We start from the raw sequence: 24217 nt of genomic DNA, 5'->3' as shown, positions 1-24217 counted from the left end.
AAGAGGGATATATTACAACACCACTTCAATATGTATGTTTCAAAGAATTGTTAAACACACACAAACCCTACCTGCAAGATAGCGTATGGTCTCCAGCTTCAGTGACTCAAGGAGTGTTTTCAGATAGGCAACCTCTAGATCAATCTTTTTAGTAGTCTCCATTGTGTCGTGTTCAATATCAGCGTTCTAAGGAGAACATTACATAGCAAGTTCAATTGCTATCGTTATAAGAAACAGTTTTCCAGACAAAGCCTCGTCCTAGACAAAAAAGCATTTTTAACAGAGATTCTCCATCAAAAGTGCTTTTTAATACAGGACTGGAAACCACTTTGTAAAGTAATGCAGCCACAATATGTATGCCTGTAGAAATATATCATACCTTCCTGTGAAATTCTGTACTGTTCTCCATAAGCTTCTTTTCCTGCTCTGTAAACTGATAGAGAAAACAAAGAGGAAGAGCTCCAGTGAGAAAGAAAGACAAAGCTTGTGGCAGGCTGTTTTTTCATTTCAATGTCTCTGGAGTAATAACCATATTTTATGCATCTCTATCTGTTATGGAAATTTTGAACTAAGGTGCATTTGAGAAATGTCTGTCTTTCTATTGGCTGATATGTAAATCTGTACTTTGATTGTGACACACGTCTCTATAATATCAGAGGATTATTAGGTATTTGGGCCATGTCCTCCTGCCTAGAAGAAGGATGTATTCTTTGTCGTCATATACATGTATGAATGAGTTACTAGTTAAACATACCGAGAGGGGTCTGATGTTTGAATAGGAGACATCCTTGACCGGCACAGGTGGATTAGAGGGGTACTCGTAAATCTGTATAACCCTTTAGTGTCTCTGTTGACTATCCAGACATTGTGTCTCCTCAGGAGTTGAGAAGGATAAGGTGGGGGGACAGCCCGCCCTTTGGGTAAACTCTTGTGACAAGACCAATGGCAGCATCTTACCACACCCCTTTTCTATGTAATAAATATGGATTGTTCATGTATGGAGTTAGAGACACCTCAGACGATTATGTGTGTGTAAGCGGTTGACGCGCGTCTCATAATAGTCTCTGTGCATAATAATTAATAAAACGGTTATAATGTACAAAGATAATTTTGTCTCTGTGTCCCTTACTCCGAGTGTCGATACATTAGAATTTCCATCACACTATCCCTGTTGGGAAAAAAATATGTAATTCCCAATAAAAATCCTATTTTCATAAACCCCTAACCGTTACACCAAAGAAATAATCTAAACTCGAAAATCTATCGATCTTAGATTAATTGTCGATAGAATTTGATCAACAGCCATTTATTTGATCGATGTAGGCAATTTCAGTTTAGTATTAATTGAGGATGCTACGTAACTATTTGGGGGGGATCCTCTGAATAATCTACAGCGATATAATCCAATGAAATATTAAGCAAGCAAAAATAAGCGTGGCTTGTGATCATTTTGATTAAAAAAATTGTCATGTTCGCTGCAAATACTGTGTTAAAATTACACAATGACTATGCCAACATGTATTACTTGACAAACATCCTATCGCCTTGGCTAAGGGTTTGTCCTCCTCTCAAATGACCATTACATCATAGTTCGCTAGAAATAACTGTAATCAACAACGAGGAGAGGATAACACCAAAGCCAGGTAGTAGAGAAACAATGTCATCCTCTCTAGGCTGGTCAACAAACTCCATCACCTGGGGATCAGCCCCTCTCTCTGCAACTGGACTTTGGACTTCCTAACCAACAGACCTCATTCTGTCACTAAGAAAACCATTAAACTCATTGTGAATTACAGGAGGTCTATAAGCTGAAGCCACGCCCCAGTGCCCATTGAGGTTACTGAGGTGGAGCGTGTGTCCAGGACCTCTCCTGGACCCTCAACACCTCAGCTCAGGTCAAAAACGCACAGCAGGGCTGGTACTTTTTGAGGAGGCTGTAGAAAGCCTACCTGTCATCCAAAATCCTTGTGAACTTTTACTGCTGCACAATCGAGAGCATTCTGACAAACTTCACCACAGTGTGGTTTAGCAGCTGCTACATAGCCGACCAGAGGGCCCTGCAACGGGTGGTGAAAACCTCCCAGCACATCACTGGTGCCCAGCTTCCTGCCATCACAGACCTCTAGCACAAAGTGTCTGCGCGCAGGATCATCAAGGTTTGCCCTCCTACCATCAGGCAGGCGATACAGGTCTCTTCGATCCTGCACCAGCAGGCTCAGGAACAGTTTCTTCCCATCCACTGTAACCCTGCTGAACTCTGTGACCCAGAGAACTCAGTGACCCATCACTTACCATACCCCCCACCTCTCAGGGACCTTGTACTACTCTGACACTGCATTGCAAAGCCTGATAATGGAAGTTTTTAGTGATTACAGATGTGTCTATCTTGGGAACCTTACTGCGGCTATCCCTGCATTTCAGTTGCACATGCACCTTGCACATTCAATTTGCCTCTTGCACATTTAGTATTGCCATTGTACTTGCATTTTTACAGTTGTTACACGTCTACTTCGAGGACCTTAGTACTCCTATCCCTGCATCCCGGTTTGCTCATGCTACCCTAGTACAGTACTCCTTCATTTGCCTCATTTGCACCCATTTGTACCCGAACAACTGTTATCCCACTTGTCACATACACTATACCTTGTACTTTCCGCACTCTTCTATTTGCCTTAATTGCACATTTAGTATTGCCATTTTTACCATTTCCCTTCATTGCACATCTACACATTCCACTTGTAATATACAGTGGGTATAAAAAAGAATCACCCCCCTTTAAAATAATCACATTTTGTTGCTTTGCAGCCTGAAATGAAAACGGACAAAAACTATTTTTGTTTTATTCAGCTGTATTTACAACTTATAACATCCAAGTGAAAGATATAATACCAACTTGTCAGAATTTTCTTTTTACAAATAAAAAAACAGAATCACTGAGTTGGAAAAACAATCACCCCCCTCCTAAAAAACCCAACCAGGTGTAGTTAATCATCTTCTCAATAGCACACAAAGCCAACTGACTTTCAACTGTGATCAGCTGTGGTCATTTTGATGAGATCATCATGAAACAAGCTTTTCCTGAAGCATTTCAGTCCTTGGTATTTCAACTAAAGAAAACAATCAAATATGGGTGGCAAGGCATTGCCAAAAGATCTCCGGGATAATGTTGTGGACAGGCACAAGTCTAGGAGATGGATAAAAAAAAAATTCAAAGGCTTTATCAGTGCCTAGAAGCACAGTGAAGTCTATTATTAAGAAGTGGAAGGTATTTGGTACAACACAGACCCTCCCTGGGTCAAGACGTCGCTCCAAACTGGATGAAAGAGCCAGGAGGAAACTGGGCAGAGAGGCTACCAAGAGGCCTAAGGCAACTCTGAAGCAGTTGCAGGAATTCATGACAAAGAGTGGTCATTGTGTGCATGTGACAACAATATCACAAATTCTCCACAAATGTGGCTTGTATGGGAGGGTTGCAAGAAAAAAGCCACTCCTCAAGAAAGGCCACATGCAGTCACGACTGAGCTTTGCCAAAACGCACCTTGAAGATTCCAAGGCCAAGTGGAAAAAGGTGTTATGGTCAGATGAGACTAAAATTTAATTATTTGGCCTCAACGCCAAACGATATGTCTGGCAAAAATCCAATACAGCTCACCATCCAAATAACACCATTCCTACAGTAAAGCATGGATGTGGTAATATCATGTTATGGGGTTGTTTCTCTGCAGCAGGGACTGGAGCACTTGTCAGGATAGAAAGAAAAATGGATGGGGCAAAATACTGTCAAATTCATGAGGAAAATCTGCTGTTCTCTGCCAGAAAGTTGTCAATGGGAAGAAGATTTACCTTCCAACATGACAATGACCCAAAGCACACAGCAAAACTGACCACACAGTGGTTGAAGGAGAAAAAGGTGAATGTCCTTGCATGGCCTAGTCAGAGCCCGGACTTAAACCCCATTGAAAATCTGTGGAATGACTTGAAGACAGCAGTCCACAAATGGTCACCATCAAATTTAACTGAACTTGAGCAGTTCTGCAAAGAAGAGTGGTCAAATATTAAAACGACTAGATGTGCAAAGTTAGTAGAGACATATCCCAACAGACTAAAGGCTTTAATTAAAGCAAAAGGTGGTTCAACAAAATACTGACACAAGGGGGTGATCCTTTTTCAGTGATTATGTTTTTTTCTTTTTTTCCTGACATGTTGGTGTTATATCTTTCACTTGGATGTTATAAGTTGCACTGAGTAAATACAGCTGAATGAAACAAAAACTGTGTCTGTCTTCATTTCAGGCTGCAAAGCAACAACATTTTATTATTTTAAAGGGGGGTGATTATTTTCTATACCCACTGTACATATACTTAATACTTGTAAATACTTGTACATTTTCTGCCCTCTATTTGCACTTCTGGTTAGATGCCTACTGCATTTCGTTGTGCTGTACTTGTGCTGTTCAATGACAAAGTTGAATCTAATCTAAAAAGATATGATGTCAATAAATATTATTTAAGTTTTTTTTGTGCTTAATGAATTAGGTGGAACCGGGGTATAGCATTCCATTCCAAGGCACAGTCACTGGGAGGCGCTACTGAGATAAAGTAACTTTTTACAGGATATTCTACCATCACTAGATGGAAATCCAATGGACTGGTGGAAGGTAGGCTAAATGAAAGAAGATTCCCCCAGCAATACATGAGCATCCCAGCGACCTCAGTGCCATCCAAGCAGGAGTTTTCAACTTCTGGAATAACCGCAAACACACCATGTCAGTGACCCTGCTCCTCTCCAGGTTGATATCCAGCTTAGCCTCAGCTCGGATCTTCATACACTCCTCCTAAAATAACAGGAAACAAGTTATAGATTACTTCCCAAATTACACTTGTTAGTGCACCGCATTTGAACAGGATACTGTAGTTTTCCAAACCTTTTCCAGATACTGGAAGACAATTTTTCTCTGTCCATATATCCCCCCGGAAGAATCCCCTCATTTACATTTTCTCAGTAAGCCAATGATCACGAGTCCCCTAAGTGTCACCAGGGCTTCCCTCGTAGGGAACCAATGCTTTAGGGAAAATAATACCTTTTCAGATGAATCCACACAAGTCACAAAACGTACTCTAGCAGCACAATCTGATAGCACAATAATCAAATCATCCATAACAGCTATAGTCTAATTACAGTCTAGTCATTTCATAGCATCTCTACATTATCACTTCTCACCTTCAGCCTGTTCCTTATCTGATCCAACTCAGTCTTCATTTTCTGCAAAAAACAAACAGGAATTTATATTGAATGGAGATTGTTATTATTACAGTTCCATATTACAACCATATTACTGTTAGATATTAAGGAGAGCCATTTGCGGCCAGTGATTGTTTATGTTGGGGGGGGGGGGACCTACGGCATTCTCAGAGCGAAGGTTGGCAAACTCACTCTTCTCCAGTATCACCATGTCTTTCCTGATGGAATCCAGGTGAGCCATTATCTGCTGCAGAGCAATCTCCTAACAAGATAGACAGTAGAAAGTTGTCCAGGTTTCAACAGTGTGTGTTTTGTAACAGAACAATCTACAAAAGAATGGTTGAATATGAGGGTGATGACTAATATCCCTTTCAGATAGGAATTCAGGGACTGTTAGGGATTTTATTCTGGAAATAATTAATTTATGAACATATCAGCTTATGTTTGAGCTTGCTTGTTTCTTACAGGCATTATGATAGAAGACGATTCGGAAGACAAATCGGAGAGATGCAGTCCAGTTTTCAGATAGCCCAGTGTTTGCGGCTCATGTCTGTTAAGATTTATTGGCTTGTTAAAAGCTTACCATTTGGTCCAAGCTATTAACTTCTAAACTACCTAGTCAGCTATACGTTATGTCCTTGCTAAAGAAGTATTGGCTTAACTAGTGATAGTCTGGGGATGAATGAAACGTGTATTATTACACAGTTTTAAGTTGACTTTAGTAGTTAGTTATGCTTTTTGAAAGCAAACAATTATATAACCTTATTATTCCGGAGTTCTGCTTGTGTGGGTATAGTACCAATGTTAAATGTATAGCAATGGCTTAAGAAAAACTGCATTAACTATTACATATCATACTAGTGGCTACAAAGCACTGACTTTGAAAACAAGAAATATAGTTTGGACATTAATGAAACTATTATTATTGTACCCATGCTTTTTGAAATAAAACAATGAACATTATTGTCCTGGGTTATACCTGAGTGTGGACTATTGATCATTCACTGGCTTACGAATATCATTGCATCATGTATTACTACAGTGTGTTGGCAAAATAACAATGACATACTTCTGGGCTTAAAGGACTACACAGTTTGGTGTTAACTACTCTTTTTGAAAGCAAGCTATAGGACACATTAGTACTGCCGGTCAACAGCCTGTCCATACAACTACAACATTAGATTTGATTTTTGACTTTCCCTATCCAAAAATGTCAACCAGCTACAGTAGGCTGTGAAACAATTTGATTGGTTCACCCCAGTGTGGAGTCAACTGCATAGTGCATAAAAATGCTGCAGCGTTACTGCTCCATTCGTACCAAGTCGGTATAATTTGGTAAAAATCAGTAGGTACATTGCAGGAAAGAAATTCCCTTTGCGTACCTTTCATACATAAAAAAGACAGTGTATACTTAACAGCATGGTTAAATTGCTGCCGCTTGGGCTGTTTTTGAAGGGGATATAAGAGATGGTTAATGTAGTAAGTTAATATTGTAAGTGGTAGCTGTCTTTAGGTTGGGCAGCAAGGTGATGATGGTGTGCGTGTGTACGGTACCTGGTGTGCTCCAGTCACCATGTCTTTATACACTATATCCATATTGGCCGTCGTCAGAGTCACCAGAGCTGCTACTATGATCTCTGCTTGACGCTTCTCAAAACCTAACAATAAATCATTAAAAAGGGGATCAATAACCACTTTATCAGAATACAATTATTTGTCCAGTTCATCTATTAGTTTAGATCAATTATCAATTTATTTACACACTAGCTATTCCAAAATATGTCAAACAGAGGTACCTTATCTGACTAAATAATTTTAGTTTAAATGCCTATTATGCAAGTTTCTGTTTCTGTGTTGTTAATACATGTATTAGATAAAAGGTAGTTATTAAAATAAAAGTGTGTCTAAAATGTAGTACTGATTACAGGATGGCCAAGTAGAAGTGCTATGCTCTTGTCCCTGAAAGGAACAACATGAGGTGTTGATGTTGTAAAACATTTGTAAGAGTGGGGGAAAAGACAGATCAATGTGTTTTGGGACTGGATAGAGGGAGACACACAACAGGGGATAGGAAGGGATAAGGAACATATGTCATTTTCATAAGTCGACTGCAAACACTTTGACCCACCCATTCTGGTAAAACTATTGAATGCATCTTCATCTACCGCAGAGATTTTTCACTGGATACATTGTTGCTGTGATCTCTCTCCTTCAAACTTTATTTAAACTGCTATGTGTACAGGAGATTTGCCTCTTCATGCCTACCACTGTTTTTACTGGATGGACTTTAACTGGGGAATATTTCAGGCACACAATCTTACAGAAAAGGAGTAGTTCAAATATTAACTGAAGATGTCTCCTGGTATTTTCTTCTTTTCGTGCTAGACATACAGCAAACATTTGGATAGATTTGGACTCAGGATCCATTACTGATAGAAATGCAATTGATGCCTTCCATCACTCTATAACTTCAAATAATAAACAAATAAAAATGCTTCTAGTACTCTTGGTGTATTTAAGGATTTTTGCAATTGCATGTTTTTACTTGAGAGGAACACCATAATGCCAATAACATCCGGGGACAGCCGTTACCATTTTAGGCTTCAAATGAATCAAGATGCATTGCAGACTGGCTCAAATGTACAGTTTGATAAACTAAAGTGAGTCTCAAAATATTGCTGGGGGACCCAATGATCTACTGATACCATTAAATTATGACCATAAACCAATAGACACAGACCAGACCCTCCTTTCCCCACATTCCTTTTCCTATCTAAACATGGGGATTTTCCCATTGATTTTCCCATCCTTGGGTTCAGTCTTTGAGGGCTCATAACTAGGTAGCTAGTAATTAGATTGTTCTCTCATTCTCTCCATGGTAATTTGTTTTTGTCATAAATGGGGGGGGGGGGGGGGGGGGGTCATTGTGGTAGATTGTATGATTGTACATCCATCTGATGTTCGAAGGCTATTTGTAAAAGTGGATAATGTTTTGACATGACTTTATGCTGTCAGACATTTCTAACTGTCAGCATGTTCTTTAGAACTCTTCTGTTAGTTGCATGCAGTTTTACAATGTTTTGTCATTTCTTTTAACAATTGGCCTGGATGAGGACGTGTGTATATACTGACTCCACACACAGTGATGAGGATGATGCGAGTGGCCAAAGGATCACAGGTGGAGAATTGCAACCATTAGTTGTGTTTTGGGGTCAGAAACCCTCCATAACTACAATCAGGTCACCCCTACATAACCACACAATGTCATAAAAAGTCTATGTTGACACCAAACAACAAACTCAAGCGCTTGTAGTTTGCTAAACGTTAGTGGAACTTTCAATGAGGCCGAGTTCTATGGTCAGATGAGACCAAAATATAGCTTTTTGGAAACAAACACCAGATGTTGGTTTGGCCAAGACGGAATATAACCATGAAGAAAGGTCCCTCAAACCCACTGTGGAGTATGGTGGGGGATCTTTGATGTTTTGGGGCTGTTTTTCTTCCAAAGGTAATTGACAACTTGTAAGGATTCATTGTATCACTGACTCTATCAAGTACCAACAGATATTAAATCAAAACCTGACTCCCTCTGATAGGAACACAAAAATGGTTCACTGACCACAGAATCAAGGTTTTGGCCATCCCAGTCCCCTGACCTAAACCCCATGAAAAAGTGGGATAAGTTAGAGGAGAGTCTACAAGAGTTGACCTTGGAATATGAAAGACCTGGAGAGATTCTGTGTGGCGGAATGGTCTCAGATCCCTTGCCATCCAACATAATTACACATTATAGGAGAAGACACAAGGCTGTTATGTTATTTATTTGATGATACAAATTACCTTTTTTTCAATAGTTTTACTAATAGGTTTGATTTTTGTCCAATTTATGAATGAAAGATCAAGAGCATGAACCACTGAATTTTTTCACCTCCCATTTTGTTCATATTTACCAAGGGTGCCAATATTAGGGGGGCACTGTACGTTAAGTACACTAGGATGAAGAGTTGTGTTTTTGAGGGGGAAGCCTGAAAACCTTTGTTTTTGATAACAGCATTTTGAGTATCAACCTCCATGAACTGCCACCTTAACGTGGTGGAGGGGTTTGAGTACCCGAGTGACCCTAGGAGCTATATGCCCCTGGTAGGGTCTCCCAAGGCAAACAGGTCCTAGGTGACGGGTCAGACTAAGTTCAAAACCCCCTCAATGATGAGAAAAATGTTGCGGTCTGTGACGTCGCCCGGTATGGCGCAGCTGGGGCCCCACCCTGGAGCCAGACCCGGGGTTGGGGCTCGTACGCGAGCGCCTAGTGGCTGGGCCTTTCCCCATGGGGCCCGGCCGGGCTCAGCCCGAAGCCCATATGTCTTGGACACTCAGGTGAAGAGAGGGGCGGAGCTGTCAACTGATCACCACCTGGTGGTGAGTTGGATCCGATGGCGGGGAAGGAAGCTGGACAGACTCGGCAGGCCCAAGCGTACTGTAAGGGTCTGCTGGAAACGTCTGGCCGAGTCTCCTGTCAGAGAGATCTTTAACTCCCACCTCTGGCAGAGCTTCGACTGGATCCTGAGGGAGGCTGGAGATATTGAGCCCGAGTGGACCATGTTCTCCACTGCCATTGTCGAAGCGGCCGCTCTGCGCTGTGGCCGTAAGGTCTCCGGTGCCTGTCGAGGAGGCAATCCCCGAACCCGGTGGTGGACACCCGAAGTAAGGGATGCCGTCAAGCTGAAGGAGTCCTATCAGGCCTGGTTGGCTTGTGGGACTCCTGAGGCAGCTGACGGGTACCGGCAGGCCAAGCGGACTGCAGCCCGGGTGGTTGTGGAGGCAAAAACTCGGGCCTGGGAGGAGTTCGGTGAGGCCATGGAGAAGGACTATCGGCTGGCCTCGAAGAGATTCTGGCAAACCGTCTGGCGCCTCAGGAGAGGGAAACAGTGCCCTACCAACACTGTTTACAGTAGAGGTGGGCAGATGTTGACCTCAACTGGGGATGTCGTTGGGCGGTGGAAGAAGTACTCAATCCCACCATCACGTCTTCCATTGAGCAAGCAGAGGATGAGGGCTCAGAGGTGGACTCATCTATCACCCGGGCTGAAGTCACAGAGGTAGTCAAGAAACTCCTCGGTGGCAAGGCACCGGGGGTGGATGAGACCCGCCCTGAGTACCTCAAGTCTCTGGATGTTGTGGGGCTCTCTTGGTTGACATGCCTGTGCAACATCGCTTGGTGGTCGGGGACAGTGCCTCTGGGATTGCAGACCGGGGTGGTGGTCCCTCTTTTTAAGAAGGGGGACCGGAGGGTGTGTTCCAACTATAGGCGGATCACACTTCTCAACCTCCCCGGGAAAGTCTATGCCAGGGTTCTGGAGAGGAGAATACGGCTGATAGTAGAACCTCGGATTCAGGAGGAACAGTGTGGTTTTCGTCCGGGCTGTGGAACACTGGACCAGCTCTATACCCTCTATGGGGTGTTGGAGGGTTCATGGAAGTTTGCCCAACCAATCCACGTGTTTTGTGGATTTGGAGAAGGCATTCGACTGTGTCCCTCGCGGCATCCTGTGGAGAGTGCTTCGGGAACATGGAGTCCTGGGTCCTTTGCTAAGGGCTGGCAGGTCCCTGTACGACCGAAGCAGGAGCTTGGTCTGCATTGCCGGCAGTAAGTCAGACTTGTTCCCAATGCATGTTGGACTCCAGCAGGGCTGCCCTTTGTCGCCGGTTCTGTTCGTAATTTTTATGGACAGAATTTCTAGGTGCGGCCAGGGCCCGGAGGGTGTCAGGTATGGGGACCACACGATTTCGTCTCTGCTCTTTGCGGATGATGTTGTCGTGTTGGCCCCTTCAAACCAGGACCTTCAGCATGCACTGGGATGGTTTGCACCAGAGTGTGAAGCAGTGGGGATGAGAATCAGTACCTCCAAATCCGAGGCCATGGTCCTCAATCGGAAAAGGGTGGCTTGCCCACTTCAGGTTAGTGGAGAGCGCCTGCCTCAAGTGGAGGAGTTTAAGTATCTAGGGGTCTTGTTCACAAGTGAGGGAAGGATGGAACGGGAGATTGACAGACGGATCGGTGCAGCTTCTGCAGTAATGCGGTTGATGTATCGGTTTGTCGTGGTGAAGAAAGAGCTGAGTCGCGAGGCGAAGCTCTCGATTTACCGGTCAATCTATGTTCCTACTCTCACCTATGAGCTTTGGGTCATGACTGAAAAAATCCCGGATACAGGCGGCCGAAATGAGCTTTCTCCGCAGGGTGGCTGGGCGATCCCTTAGAGATAGGGTGAGAAGCTCGGTCACCCAGGAGGAGCTCAGAGTAAAGCCGCTGCTCCTCCACATCGAGAGGGGTCAGCTGAGGTGGCTTGGGCATCTGTTTCAGATGCCTCCGGAACACCTTCCCGGGAAGGTGTTCTGGGCCCGTCCCACCGGGAGGAGACCCCGGGGAAGACCTAGGACACGCTGGAGGGACTATGTCTCCCGGCCGGCCTGGGAACGCCTCGGTGTCCCCCCGGAAGAGATGGAGGAAGTTACTAGGGAGAGGGAAGTCTGGGCATCTCTGCTTAGACTGCTGCCCCCGCGACCCAGCCCCGGATAAGCGGAAGATAATGATGATGTATTACAGGAGCCATAAGAAAGAATCTTTCTAACCGGGATGCCACTGATGAGGCTGTCCAGAACTAGGTCCCCAGGTACCAGAAAGGGGCAGCTGACCGTGCAGGTGGGAGATGTCACGGCGGTACAAGGGACCTGCCGTGAATATGAATGACATCTCCAGCACAACAAATATTGCTGCTAAGCTGCAGTACTGTAGCCTATTTCTTTTTTTTACTGCTGCTGTGTTCAGTGTTATATATATGATGATTGCATTATCCTCTTAATATATTTATAGCTCTGTGTGAATGTTCTTAATTCTGACTAGTTGTAGTGTTATGCCACCATTCATAAGCTTATATCACTGATGTATCTTATATTCAATAACTATTGATTGCTGCTAGGTCATACATATGTATAATACTGCCATTCTAGCCCTTGTTTATTTTGTACTTTCAAATTCAAATGCTGTAATTTTACTATCTCTGTTGCTGGACACATTTTCTTGCACTATTTGATTTGGTAACATTTTATTTCATGTTTATTTTGTGTGCTTGCTGTATAATGCATGTTTTTCTTGTATGCATCTTGCACTATTTGAAATAAATTGTTTAGATTTTATTCAGTTCATTGTCATTTGTTATTATAACCAAAATTATTATAAAGGATTATTATAAATAAAACCTTATATTGGGGCGTGAGGCATCTTGCTGGGTTTATTGCATAAAAGCGGCTAGCCGCCGTCGGGCCGCTGGTGAGCCGCTGATCAGGGTATTGTTAGAAGGCATTGTCATGAAAGCGGCCCACCAGCGGCCCGACTGCAACACGCGCTATAAAAAAAGCGGCTGCCGCCGGTGGCACGCTTGCCGAACGCTTTGCAGAAACGCTCGACAGCCGCAGCAAGAAAACGCTAGTGGGCCACCTATGCTGCACAATTAAGATACTTAGTATATTGGTGCTCTTTGAGCTATCAAGCCAGATGGAAGGATATAGATACGCGCCTGGGTCTGGCCCCTCCACAGTCAAGGTTAAGTGGAAAAGAACATATGGATCTTCTTAAGGGCGAAAACTCGATTATGAGAGAAACATTTGAAATATGGTATGAGGTTAAAAGGAGACTAAGATGTTGATTTGGCCTTCTTACGCCTCCAGGTTCGGCCCAGGAATGTTAGACAAGACCTTTGAAAAGTGGAGAGACAAAGGAATAACAGCTTTATGCACATAATAAGCACCATTTTAAATAATTTAGTCAACTCAAAAATTTGTTCGGATTGGAAAATGGAGATCTATACAGATATCTTCAACTAAGGCTCTTTTAGAGCTTGCTGACAAGTTCATATTAGCAAACTCCTTCAAGAATTGTCTCTAAACTGTACAAAGGTTTATTGAAGCAACAGGGAAGAAATACAGTGTATATAAAAGTGAAATGGGAAAAATAATTTAACACTGAGTTGCCTGGGAGTGATTGGCAGTCCACATTTAAGACCCAACACATATTGACAAGCTCTAAAAGATGGAGGGAGTTTGGGTGGAGAAGCTTAACACGTTTTTTTATTACACCAAAAATACTGTTGGAGACAATGTGGGGAACTGAATGCCAACCACTCTCATATCTTTTGGTCATGTATAAAAATACAATCATTTTGGGAGGGGGTTTGGAGAGCCATGGGTGAAGTTTTTGGATATAATATTCCTAATGAGCCCTGGTGTATATATCTAGGACTGATACCAGACGATGTAATAGGTAAAGGAGATTTATGATCTTTTCTCTTGAGGGTAAGAAGGCCATTACAAGAAGTTGGCTGAGAACTGACCCACCTGGACTGAGTCACTGGCTTGACATTGTAGAAGAAATCCAATCAATGGAACAAATGACCTATAGACTACGAATTAAAACGGAGCTATATGCTGTAAGATGGACTAAACGGCACTTGTATGTAGTGGGTACCCCCCTTGTGTTTCTGCATTGTTTTACCTGTTTCTATTGATTGATTTAAAGGGGGGGAAAGTAAAAATAAATAAAAAGTATTTCTCTACTATGCCCCCCAGACAAGGAATGTCTTGCAGAGTAACCTTTTTAAAATGTTCTACTATGACAGCAAAGTAATTAAATGTATTTAACAACATGTACTATTGCTAAAAAGTACCATTGTACCATAAAAAGTACCCACCATTGCTCCCTAGCTCTGTGACCATTGCATGAGAGTCAAATGTCAGTTTTCTCTGTTCCAGCGGGGTCAGCTCCACTTTTCTCAGGTCATATGCTGCCACAGGTGCTGCAACATGGAACTCTGTAAAGACAGAACAAGCCAGATAGATAAGCAGAAAAACAAATGGAGAAATATTTCTGGCATGGAAGACCATTTTATAGTAAGAACCAGAAAAGGAACCTGGCAAACCTAGTTCAGCCGGCTCACAATTAAAATTAATAAACATTGTTGCCTCCACTGGATTTGAACCCCGGTCTCCCACATGAGAGGCACTGTCTTCAACCACTATGCCATGGTGATGCTTGTTTGACCAGTGGCTAGACACCATTAAGCATTATGTTAAACTGATTAACGTTTACCTCCACCACAAGTAGTGTGTATGTATTGTATGGCTTTTGCCACTGGACGTTTTAACAGCTTATTAGCCAGTAATAGGCTTACTAGTATCTACTCACTTTCTACTTGGAGTAGTCATAAGAATTGAGCAATTGCTAGCGAGATCGAATTTTCCACTGCCAAAGCTATTTCATTTCATGACACAACAACTTTTTTCTTTCATTCGTGAATGACATTGATAAAATAACTATCAATTAAAGGTGATGCACTATAACCATAAACAGTTTAATTGTGGGCCGAAATTAAAATTAATAAATACTTTGGTCCTCATTGGATTTGAACTCAGGTCTCCCAAGTGAGAGGGACTGTCTTTAAACACTACACCACGGCGCCACTCGTTACACCACTCGCTAGACACAATTCAGTATTGTGTTAAACTTACTAACATTTCTTATTAAGTTTACCTCCACCACAAATGGCGTCTATGAACTATGGCTTTAACAGCATATTAGCCAGTAATAGGCTTACTAGTATCTACTAACTTCCTATGAAATCCTAAGAATTGAGCAATTGCTAGCGAGACTGAAGATGAACTTTTCCCTGCCAAAGCTATTTCATTTCACGGCAAAAAAACTTTTTTTTCCCTTTCATTTGTGAATGACATTGATACAATAACTATACAGTGAGGGAAAGCACATGTCCAGGCCCATCTGAAGTTTGCCAATGAACATCTGAATTATTCAGAGGAGAACTGGGTTAGTGTTGTGGCCAGATGAGACCAAAATCGAGTTCTTTGGCATCAACTCAACTTGCTGTGTTTGGAGGAGGAGGAATGCTGGGTTAGGGTTAGCCAGTCTCCAGACCTTAATCCCATAGAAAATCTTTGGAGGGAGCTGAAGGTTCGAGAAGATCTGCAAACAGGAGTGGGACAAAATCCCTCCTGAGATGTGTGCAAACCTGGTGGCCATTTCACCCATTAAAATGCAAATCAATTCATAACATTTTTGATATATGTTTTTTTGTTATTCTGTCTCTCACTGTTCAAATAAACATACTATTAAAATTATAGACTGATAATATCTTTGTCAGTGGGCAAACGTACAAAATCAGCAGGGGATCAAATACTTTTTTCCCTCACTGTACGTTTGCCCAGTGTCAGAACAGCAACTCGACATTAGATCGTTACGTAGTAACATCACGCCAAGTTTGAATATTTCGCTAGACACCATTAAGCATTGTGTTAAACTGACTGAAGTTTATGAAATTTTCCTCCACCACAAATAGCATCTATGAAATGTATGGCTTTGGTCACTGGCCGTTTTAACAGCTTATTAGCCATTAATTGGCTTACTAGATTCTTTCATTCGTGACCTTGATAAAATAACAATCAATACAGGTAACTGAACTTTTCATCAAGTGAAGAGACGAGAGAATAGTGGAACCCCCTGCCTTTTTACTGCCCAAGGAGTTTTGATCTAGCCTATATTACCCTAAAAAGCATGCACAGATGTGCATTTCAGATGTGCATTATGACGTGTACGGGCGGAACTTCAGGAGTGACGTATGCATGTCCGGTGAATTTGTAATTTATGATTACATGTGTCAGTGTTTGATGTTTTACAACGCCTGATGTGCAAAACAGACTAGTGTTATAACAGGAGGGTTATGTTTGATGATTAACAAATGGCCCTTAGGGTTCCGGAATGTTAAATTCCCAGGCAATAAATAAGTGTTGTGTCAGCGGTAAGCTGATTGGTGTTCAACAAATGGTGTTCGGCAGATCTAAAACCCTGGTGTTTTATCTTCTGACAAGTGTTGCAACAGATGGCCTACAACCGGTGGTTGTTAGCCTTTCATGTTTTATGGGTTGATTGGCGTGGTCTGTGTATTTAAATCACGCAGACATCGGTGATGGTCATTCAGTCTTGCCTGAGCAAACGTACCTACACAATACAAAACACGGAGGATTGTGCTGCGATCAATGTTTTGGGTGAAACACCGGTGAAAGCTAACATCTTAAACGCAGCTCAGCGATTTGGTAAGAAATTTCAAATGGACCGCAGAGATGCAGTCAACATGCCAGCCCCGAAGAAACCGATGCAGAGTTTAACCCGAATCCATCAACTACACCAGGATATGTTGGCACAGGAATAGGAATTGGACAATGGTCGGATCGGTGGATATATTTTCAACCCAGAGCTACCGGAGGTGGCATTTTATGAATTACCCGAAGGCCATGTGTTTAAGGCTGGTGTGACTGATCAAATGGTTTTTAATGCCGGATTATGGGGCACCTTTCGAAAAGTGTTTTATTTGGGGCCAAAACAACGCCCACATAATACAGTAGATGTACTGTTTAAAGTTGTCGAGGGTCTGAAAGAGATGGCTCTGTTATATTGGAACTATTTCCGATTGTGACTGTCGACAGTTCGACTGACGAAAGACCCTGAAGCCCCGCCTTACGTTAACACCATCCTCAACACAGCATAAAAACAGACAGACCGCCTGTGACTATCAAGTAGTCGGAAGAATTTACGAAACATGTCTCAAGATTACAACCAAGCAGTGATTGAAGAACCCAAGGCCGAGGACTGGCTGTGTGACACCTGGAATGACAACACTGAAGCCTTCTACAGAACCCCTGACCCCGACAGCTCGATTCCACCGGCATACCCAGCAAGAAACTACCACTGGATTGACCGGATTGGTGATCAGCTAGGTCCTCTTAATCTGTCACACATTTCAAATGCTAACAAGAGTTACCACAAAATGGACAAACACCTTGTACCAAAAGTTTTAAAGATCATCAAAGCAACAATGGGTATGATTCTGGAAAACGTTGTTGGGGCTATTCTACACAAAGCATGCATCGGATGTGAAGTGGACCACCCGAGCCAGACAAGACATTCATGTCTCGAACCGCCTGAGTATTTTTTTTTAGACCCATTATGATGACAATGTGGCGACAGTTTTAACACCGCAACAAACGTGTTGGTCAAGGCTTTGAACGCATCAGGTTTTCACGCACCTATGACTGATGTTCTCTGCGAGGCCGCAGAGCACTTTCTGCATGAGCTCAAGTTGGAGCCGAACATCACACAGAGACTGAGTGAGAACAGGGATGAATACATGGACACATTTAATGAGGATGTTGTATGCGACGCAGTGGCGTCATGGTGTGATGAAAGCAAAGACTCTGTTGTCTAAGGCCAGGGTGACTTCAGTTCTCATGTTAACATGTATATAAACAAAGACTATGAGAAATCTGAATGTTCATGTAACTTTTCTGAATATCTTGGTTGTGTATTTTCAAAAACTCAAATAATACGATGTTAAACATATATTAATTCTCATTATTGCTTGAACGCTCTACGATGTCTGAATAGGTTATGAATAGTATTTACTACGACCCGGCAAACATACAACCATAGCTACCATCGGTCTATTAAGATGAAGCCTGCTGACGTTTGTGAAGAAAATGTTAGATTAGTTCTCAAGAACCTGTATGGTACCACATTAACAAGAAATGATAATCAAAGCTACAAGTTCCAGGTTGGGGATACTGTGAGACTCTCAAAGCTGAGTGGTGCGTTTACAAAAGGCTATGAAAAAGGGTACACAGATGAATATTTTACAATAATAGAATGCATTCCACGGGTACCTCTAGTGTATAGAATAAAATATTACGATGGTGATGTCATAGTTGGGACCTTTTATGAACAGGAATTGCTGAAAATAATCGTGGCTAAGGATAAAAGTGGAAGCAGTTTTGGATGAGATAGTACAGAAAGGGAACAAAATGTGTCTTGTGAAATGGCTTGGTTGGCCTGAGAAATTCAACAGCTGGATACCATCGGAAAACAAGTGCTTGACCTAGAAACTGGATAAAACTAAAGGGATTTACAGGATCACGTCATTTACATTGACTGCGATCAACATGAGTGACGGTGGCTTCTACATAACGCTGCACATGTCTATCCAAGCAATACAAGCTTGTGCTATACCACAACATTTGCCAAAGGTATAGATTTGAAAGGTGAGATTTCCAATACCCGCATACATGGAAGACTTTTACATGGGGTGAAAACGCATTTGAACTACATGACTTGAATAACGACAAAACTTGGAAATATGAACTCAACACCGGTTATTACAGCAGCCTGGTAAAACTAGTGACAGAGCTGGGTATGATGAATTTAAAAATAGAATGTTTCTAAAAGGTGAGCCCCATTTTAGTTTGAAATTTAGTACAAAACTGGAACAGATATTGGGATTAAAACCAGGCGAGCGGTGGTATCCCCCCATGGTACGGAACATTCCCCACAGATATTCTGGCTGGATTTAACACCCTATACATCTACAGAGACATAATTGATTATCGACATGTTGGTGACAGTCTGCTGCGAACTGTACATATTGCAGGGAAAAAGAACAAAGTTGTCACAGTGACGTATGACAAGCCACATTGATGAGATCTGATGAGATCTGTATTAAAGTAAAATCTGATCAAAACAAGCTGGTTTCATTCGTAGTGGGGAAGGTGATTGCAAAATTACACTTCAGACCAGTCAAACAATCTTTTAGAATTTAAGATGCAGCATCAGAAACTCTACGATGAACCTCAAAGGTATGTTGAATACTATACAACACAGGCCGGTAACGGTTTACCAGGGTATCATGGTAGCGCTGCAATGTATGGGGCTGGTCTAGGGGGCCTTTTCCGAGGGCTTTTCCAGATGGCAATACCTTTGTTGAAGCGTGGGTTCTCAATAGCAAAACCACATCTGAAGAATGCGGCTAGGAATATAGTTGGCGATGTTGTCAACTCGAGGTGTTAGAAAGAGACCACCTGCTAGGAGGAGCCAATCCAAGAGTAAAAAACGCAAGAATGAGACAAAAAATAGAGCTGCGGTTAAAAGAGGACATACACTCCGGAGAACACTCAAAGGGAACACGGCAAAGCTGATTAAGAATATATTTTAGAAAGATGGCACTCCTACACCGTATGTCTGGTGAATGTATGAAAACAGAGCTGGATTTATTCACAGTCCCCTTCACACAGACATCTATTGAGAAAAATACATACATTGAAATACCGACCCTATCTGCATTATCAGACGCAGCCCCTCTGGAGTTCTTTATTGCCGGGAATGGCGAAGACTACGTTGATCTAAACAATACTTTGTTGTACCTACGAGTAAAAGTCACTAAACCGAATGAAACTAATATTGATGCACGTGTTGGGGTTATCAACTATCCAATAGCCACCCTATTTGTCTCCTTGGGTGATCGTTTAATTAGTCAAAGTAGCAACACATACCCCTACAGAGCCGTTATAGAGAGCATTTTGAATTATGGATGTGTTACATTAAAGACAGTTTTCAGCTGGTTTGTTTTACAAGGATGCCGCAGGTCACATGGATGTTACGGACCCTGCAGGCGAGAACGATGGACTCACGAAAAGGGTTGCCTATTCAGCGGATGGTACAACATTTGAAATAATTGGCCCTGTTCATAGTGATATCTTCTTTCAAGAGAAACTTGTGTTAAACAGCGCTGACATAAAGGTTATGTTGGCTTATGGCTCTTTTGGAGAATTATAAAGGACCCAAGTCAGGGGGGAGAAGCGTTCCTTGTTGTTTATTCATAAAATATAGTACATGTCTGTCTTAGATGTTCTGCCTTCTTCCGATCTCTCTCCTCGTGGTCTTTCAACATGTCTCTGTGCTTCTCCAAATGTCATGGTCTTAAACAGCATATATATACTAAACCAAAGACCAGCACATTCTACTTTCTGGACGTCTGCCAATCATATAGGTGTGTTTTGCATATGAATCCTAACCTTGTTTGGTATAGTGTCCCTTCTTGAGTCCTGGGGCCATTCTAATAACAGACAGCAGCTGTTAACTTTCTGCATCTCATATAGCACCTACTCAAACATTCTTCCTCTGTGTTGTGTGTTGTGTTCATTTAACAAGAGTATAGGACTATCAAACATTTAAGACATTAGGAAAATACATGCTTTCTAAAAGTTAGGATGGTTCGAGGAAAAGATGAGTTCTGCCTTATGGGGGCCGGGGATGTGCGTTATAGTTTGCATATATTATCAGTGTCACTATTTGTCAAGAAAGTGTCTGTTTCGCCAGCCGTGAAACTTGGACACGCTCAAGCGCTACTCTCAATCAAAGCCAAGTACCCAATTGAAAGAGTGTGTATGAAGACATTTAGTTTACCAGCTGGGGGTCGCGTTTGAAACCAGAAAAACCTATTTTTAGGACCTCTGCCAAAATGTATTGTAACAGGATTGGTGGACAATGACAGTTTTACTGGAAGTAACACAAATAATCAATTAAATTTTTAACATTATAATTTGGAGTTTATGGCTATGTATGTAGATGGTCAGCAATTTCCTAGCAAACCATTCCAACCAAATTACACTACAGGGTAAGCAGTGTGTGAATTTTACCAATTGGCCTTAGCGTCAGGAAAACACCTAAAGGACCAAGCCTTGGCTATTGACAGGTCGGACTTCTTACATGGCTATGCCCTTTATGCATTCAACTGCACGCCAGACGAGGAATGTGGTCAGCACATATCCTTGATCAAGTCAGGGAATGTACGACTTGAGATGAGGTTCAGACAACCACTACCCCACACAATTAATTTAGTTGTTTATTCAATCTTTGACTCCATTATCGAAGTGTCAAACCGGCGACAAGTCATGGTCGACTACCATTAGGAGAACTGTGTGGAAATGAATACCACAGAGTTGACATGTGTGGTGAACCAATTTTCATCTAGGACCCATTTCTATGGTGTGCTGGCAAGTGACCAACTACAAAGAGGGCCAGTCCGAGATGTTGCATCACTGATGATTGTTAATACACACCCAAGCATTCACCCCGGGGAGCACTGGCTGGCTATTTACACAACAGACGATGGCATTGGAAGGTTTTATGACAGTTTTGGAAACACCCCGGATTTCGCATATTTTCCCAAATAAATCAATCCCTTTCTGAAAACCTGTGAGAATGTGGAATACAGTTCAAAGTACAAGTACAGGACCTGGTTTCAACCACGTGTGGACAACATTGTGTGTTCTTTCTCTAGCTAATGACAAAAGGTCTGAGTTATAAAGATGTTATGTCTTTTTATGTTGATGATTTATGAGAAAGTTTGTAGCTAAGATGTCCCAGAGTAAGCATGATAAGCAAATGTTTAACTGCATACAACATACTCAATCTTGTGAATCGTTTAATTTGTGCCACGGTTGTTGAAGAAATAGAAAAGCAAATCACGTGTATGTCAACTTTATTATACAAAAATAAAACCATTTGTAAAACCACTTCAATGTTTAAATAGCATACAACATTTATTCAAGGTAAAACATACACTTTGACAATGGATCACAAATGATAAAAAAGCATGAAATAAAAACACATTAAAATGGAAGCCATTTTGTGGAGTTCGGGGTAGGGGGTTCAAAGAAACCTTTGGTTGGTTGAAAACCAGTTGCTGGGGGTGTGGCTAAATCATCCATTGTGTCACCAGACGTTTGTTTATACAAATAGATTTTACGTCTTACAAGCGCATTTTGAATAGTTGTAAAAGGCATGTTGAGACATGCCATGTCCTCTAAAAACACGCCCCACCCCAACTGTCTTCTATCGTCAGCAATTTTATTGATTGATGTCACACTTAACAAGATCCAATAGGTGCGAGCCCCTGATTATCTCTCCTTTGAAAATGAATTTACAATTTGAATTCCATGAAGTCAAATCTTTAGACCGGTGCACTCTATTAAGAATATATTCAACATTCTTTCTACGCCTCGCAGGCACATTATCCAAAATGTAATCAACAAGGTCAAAATTTCGGTCAACAGTTTGCTTAGTCTCAGTCACGTTTAATACATCAGACCCAGTCTCAGACCTGGGTAGACTTAAAGTCAGTGTGTTTGTACCAAGCTCCCCCTGTCGCACAACAGTAAAAAATCTTTGTAAAATGGCAGAGTATCTTTTAGCTTTCTCATGTAAATCCATATCAGGCTTCAACAGTATATTGCGAATCGATGAGTCCAAATCATTTTCAACAGATTGTCTTATATCGGTGCTAGTTGTTTTGGATTCTCACAGTTTTTCTAACTGATGTTGTGGCACCAGAAACATTTTCTGAGCATGCAATTAGACTGGTTAAAAAGGGAACTGCAACGCTTAGTACCGGCAGTAGAAAACCTCCAGATTGATTGATGGTTTTTCTTTTCCTTGCGATTGAAGTGTTCTTTCTAGACATGTATATAATTTTGTCTTTTTGTCTCTTTACTTTTCGGAGCTGCGATTCTGTTAAGGGTATATTTCCGCGCCTTAGATTAAGCGCTATTTCACAGAGTGATAGAATTAAGTCGGTGGATGCTAATTCTAAAATAACTTTTCGTTGACTTGCCGGTGCCTTAAATATCATCTTCAAAAGTGGGACATTTCTACGAATGCGTTTAGACATGATCAAACTCTTAGGAACGTACATGACAGGCCAATCCACTGAAAATAACCCTGTTCTTAGACGGTAGTCTTCTGGTGTTGTAGCTTTAAAGTCAATAAGTAAATCACCAAAAGGCAGATGTGTTGCATCTTTAAAACTCTCCATGAAGAATCGAGAAAGACCGGGGTATATCGGTCTGCCTAAAATGCTAATCTGCTGATTGTCATGGAGGTTTTTAAACAAGATGAGGTAGTTTGTGTTCAAGTTAATAGTTCTACTAGATTTGCCTTTAACAAAGATTTTGGACAAGGTAAATTGCAGTCAGGTTACGGTGGTGTGAATATTGTGTGAAAACTCTCTCCAAACTCTCTGATGAACTTTTCATTAAATCGTCAATAATTAAAAGGTTGTTTTTCTGAATCGGTAGCAGATTGTCATTACACAGCGATGTTGGTAGACCTTCTATAAAAGTAATCTCCCTCACCTTCAACATACAGCGGTTGCCAATATGAATAAACTCAGAAGATATTTAGAATTTCTTTGGAGAAAACAACATCAGCATTATCCAGCAACATCTTCACAAAATATGTTTTACCAGAGTTACTGGGGCCACTAATGACACAACTGAACGGGTGTTGTGGTCGTGGGTCAAAACCGCTATCCATCCTAGACTGTGCTTTAGTACTCATAAGGCCTTGTGCTGTAATCAGGGAGCAGTACACGCTTGTGGTACACAACACTGAAACGCTTAGACACTACTCGGTTTTTCAATGCGAATGTTCTTTTATCTCTAGCAATTGTGTCCGCATTAGCAAGGACATGATCATCATCAACACCCTCGCCCCGTACAAAGTTATCAACCAGTCGTGTTAGCGTCTCCAAGTTAACAATGGTTGTGAAGTAGATGTTGAGCGTAATGCCTTTTGTTTTGAGACAGGTCAGACCTTTAACGGTCTTGTAGCCGTATGTCTTTGCCCCGCCACTAACAAACTGAGCGATGCTGTCACCATCCAGTAACTCATCGGTCAAGTCACCCAAGAATGGGCCCAGTGGGGGCACCCAATCCCCATGGCGTGTGACAAAGATCACTGAATCAGCGTCTGTGTAGAGTACACGTCTATCAAACTTCTCCAAGAGTGAATACAACTCGAGTCTAGCATATGCGGTTGTGAACACGGCAATTAAATGTTTGCCGTTACGTGGTTTGATTGGTGTCTGTTTTGTGTAACGCAACTGTACCATCGCAACAGTGTCTGAGATGAACGAGAAATAACCAACATCTATTTCACTGGAAAAAAGGTAGTGGCTAAACTCCTCCGGATCTGTAATTAACATTGTGTTCAAGATTAGTCCGCTCACCCATCTTACCCCAAAGACTATTC

The 24217-nt window shown here is 41.9% G+C and overlaps 1 protein-coding gene across 1 annotated transcript in view; it reads right to left on the bottom strand.

The window, feature by feature from the left end:
- Positions 1-24217, bottom strand: part of ccdc90b (coiled-coil domain containing 90B) — a 39612-nt gene that overhangs the window by 1525 nt on the left and 13870 nt on the right. Inside the window, exons 2-8 of the mRNA XM_010864373.4 lie at positions 13983-14102; positions 6796-6899; positions 5402-5503; positions 5221-5262; positions 4763-4834; positions 380-433; positions 72-186 (exon numbers count right to left, since the gene is read on the bottom strand). Of these exons, the coding sequence (XP_010862675.1) occupies positions 72-186; positions 380-433; positions 4763-4834; positions 5221-5262; positions 5402-5503; positions 6796-6899; positions 13983-14102 (609 nt within the window). The remainder of the gene's footprint in view (positions 1-71; positions 187-379; positions 434-4762; positions 4835-5220; positions 5263-5401; positions 5504-6795; positions 6900-13982; positions 14103-24217) is intronic.

Source organism: Esox lucius, chromosome 7 (genome assembly GCF_011004845.1).
Source record: "Esox lucius isolate fEsoLuc1 chromosome 7, fEsoLuc1.pri, whole genome shotgun sequence".
In the NCBI taxonomy this organism is placed as follows: domain Eukaryota; kingdom Metazoa; phylum Chordata; class Actinopteri; order Esociformes; family Esocidae; genus Esox; species Esox lucius.
Note: the sequence above shows the minus strand (reverse complement) of the source record. Positions and strands in the feature narration are given on the sequence as shown.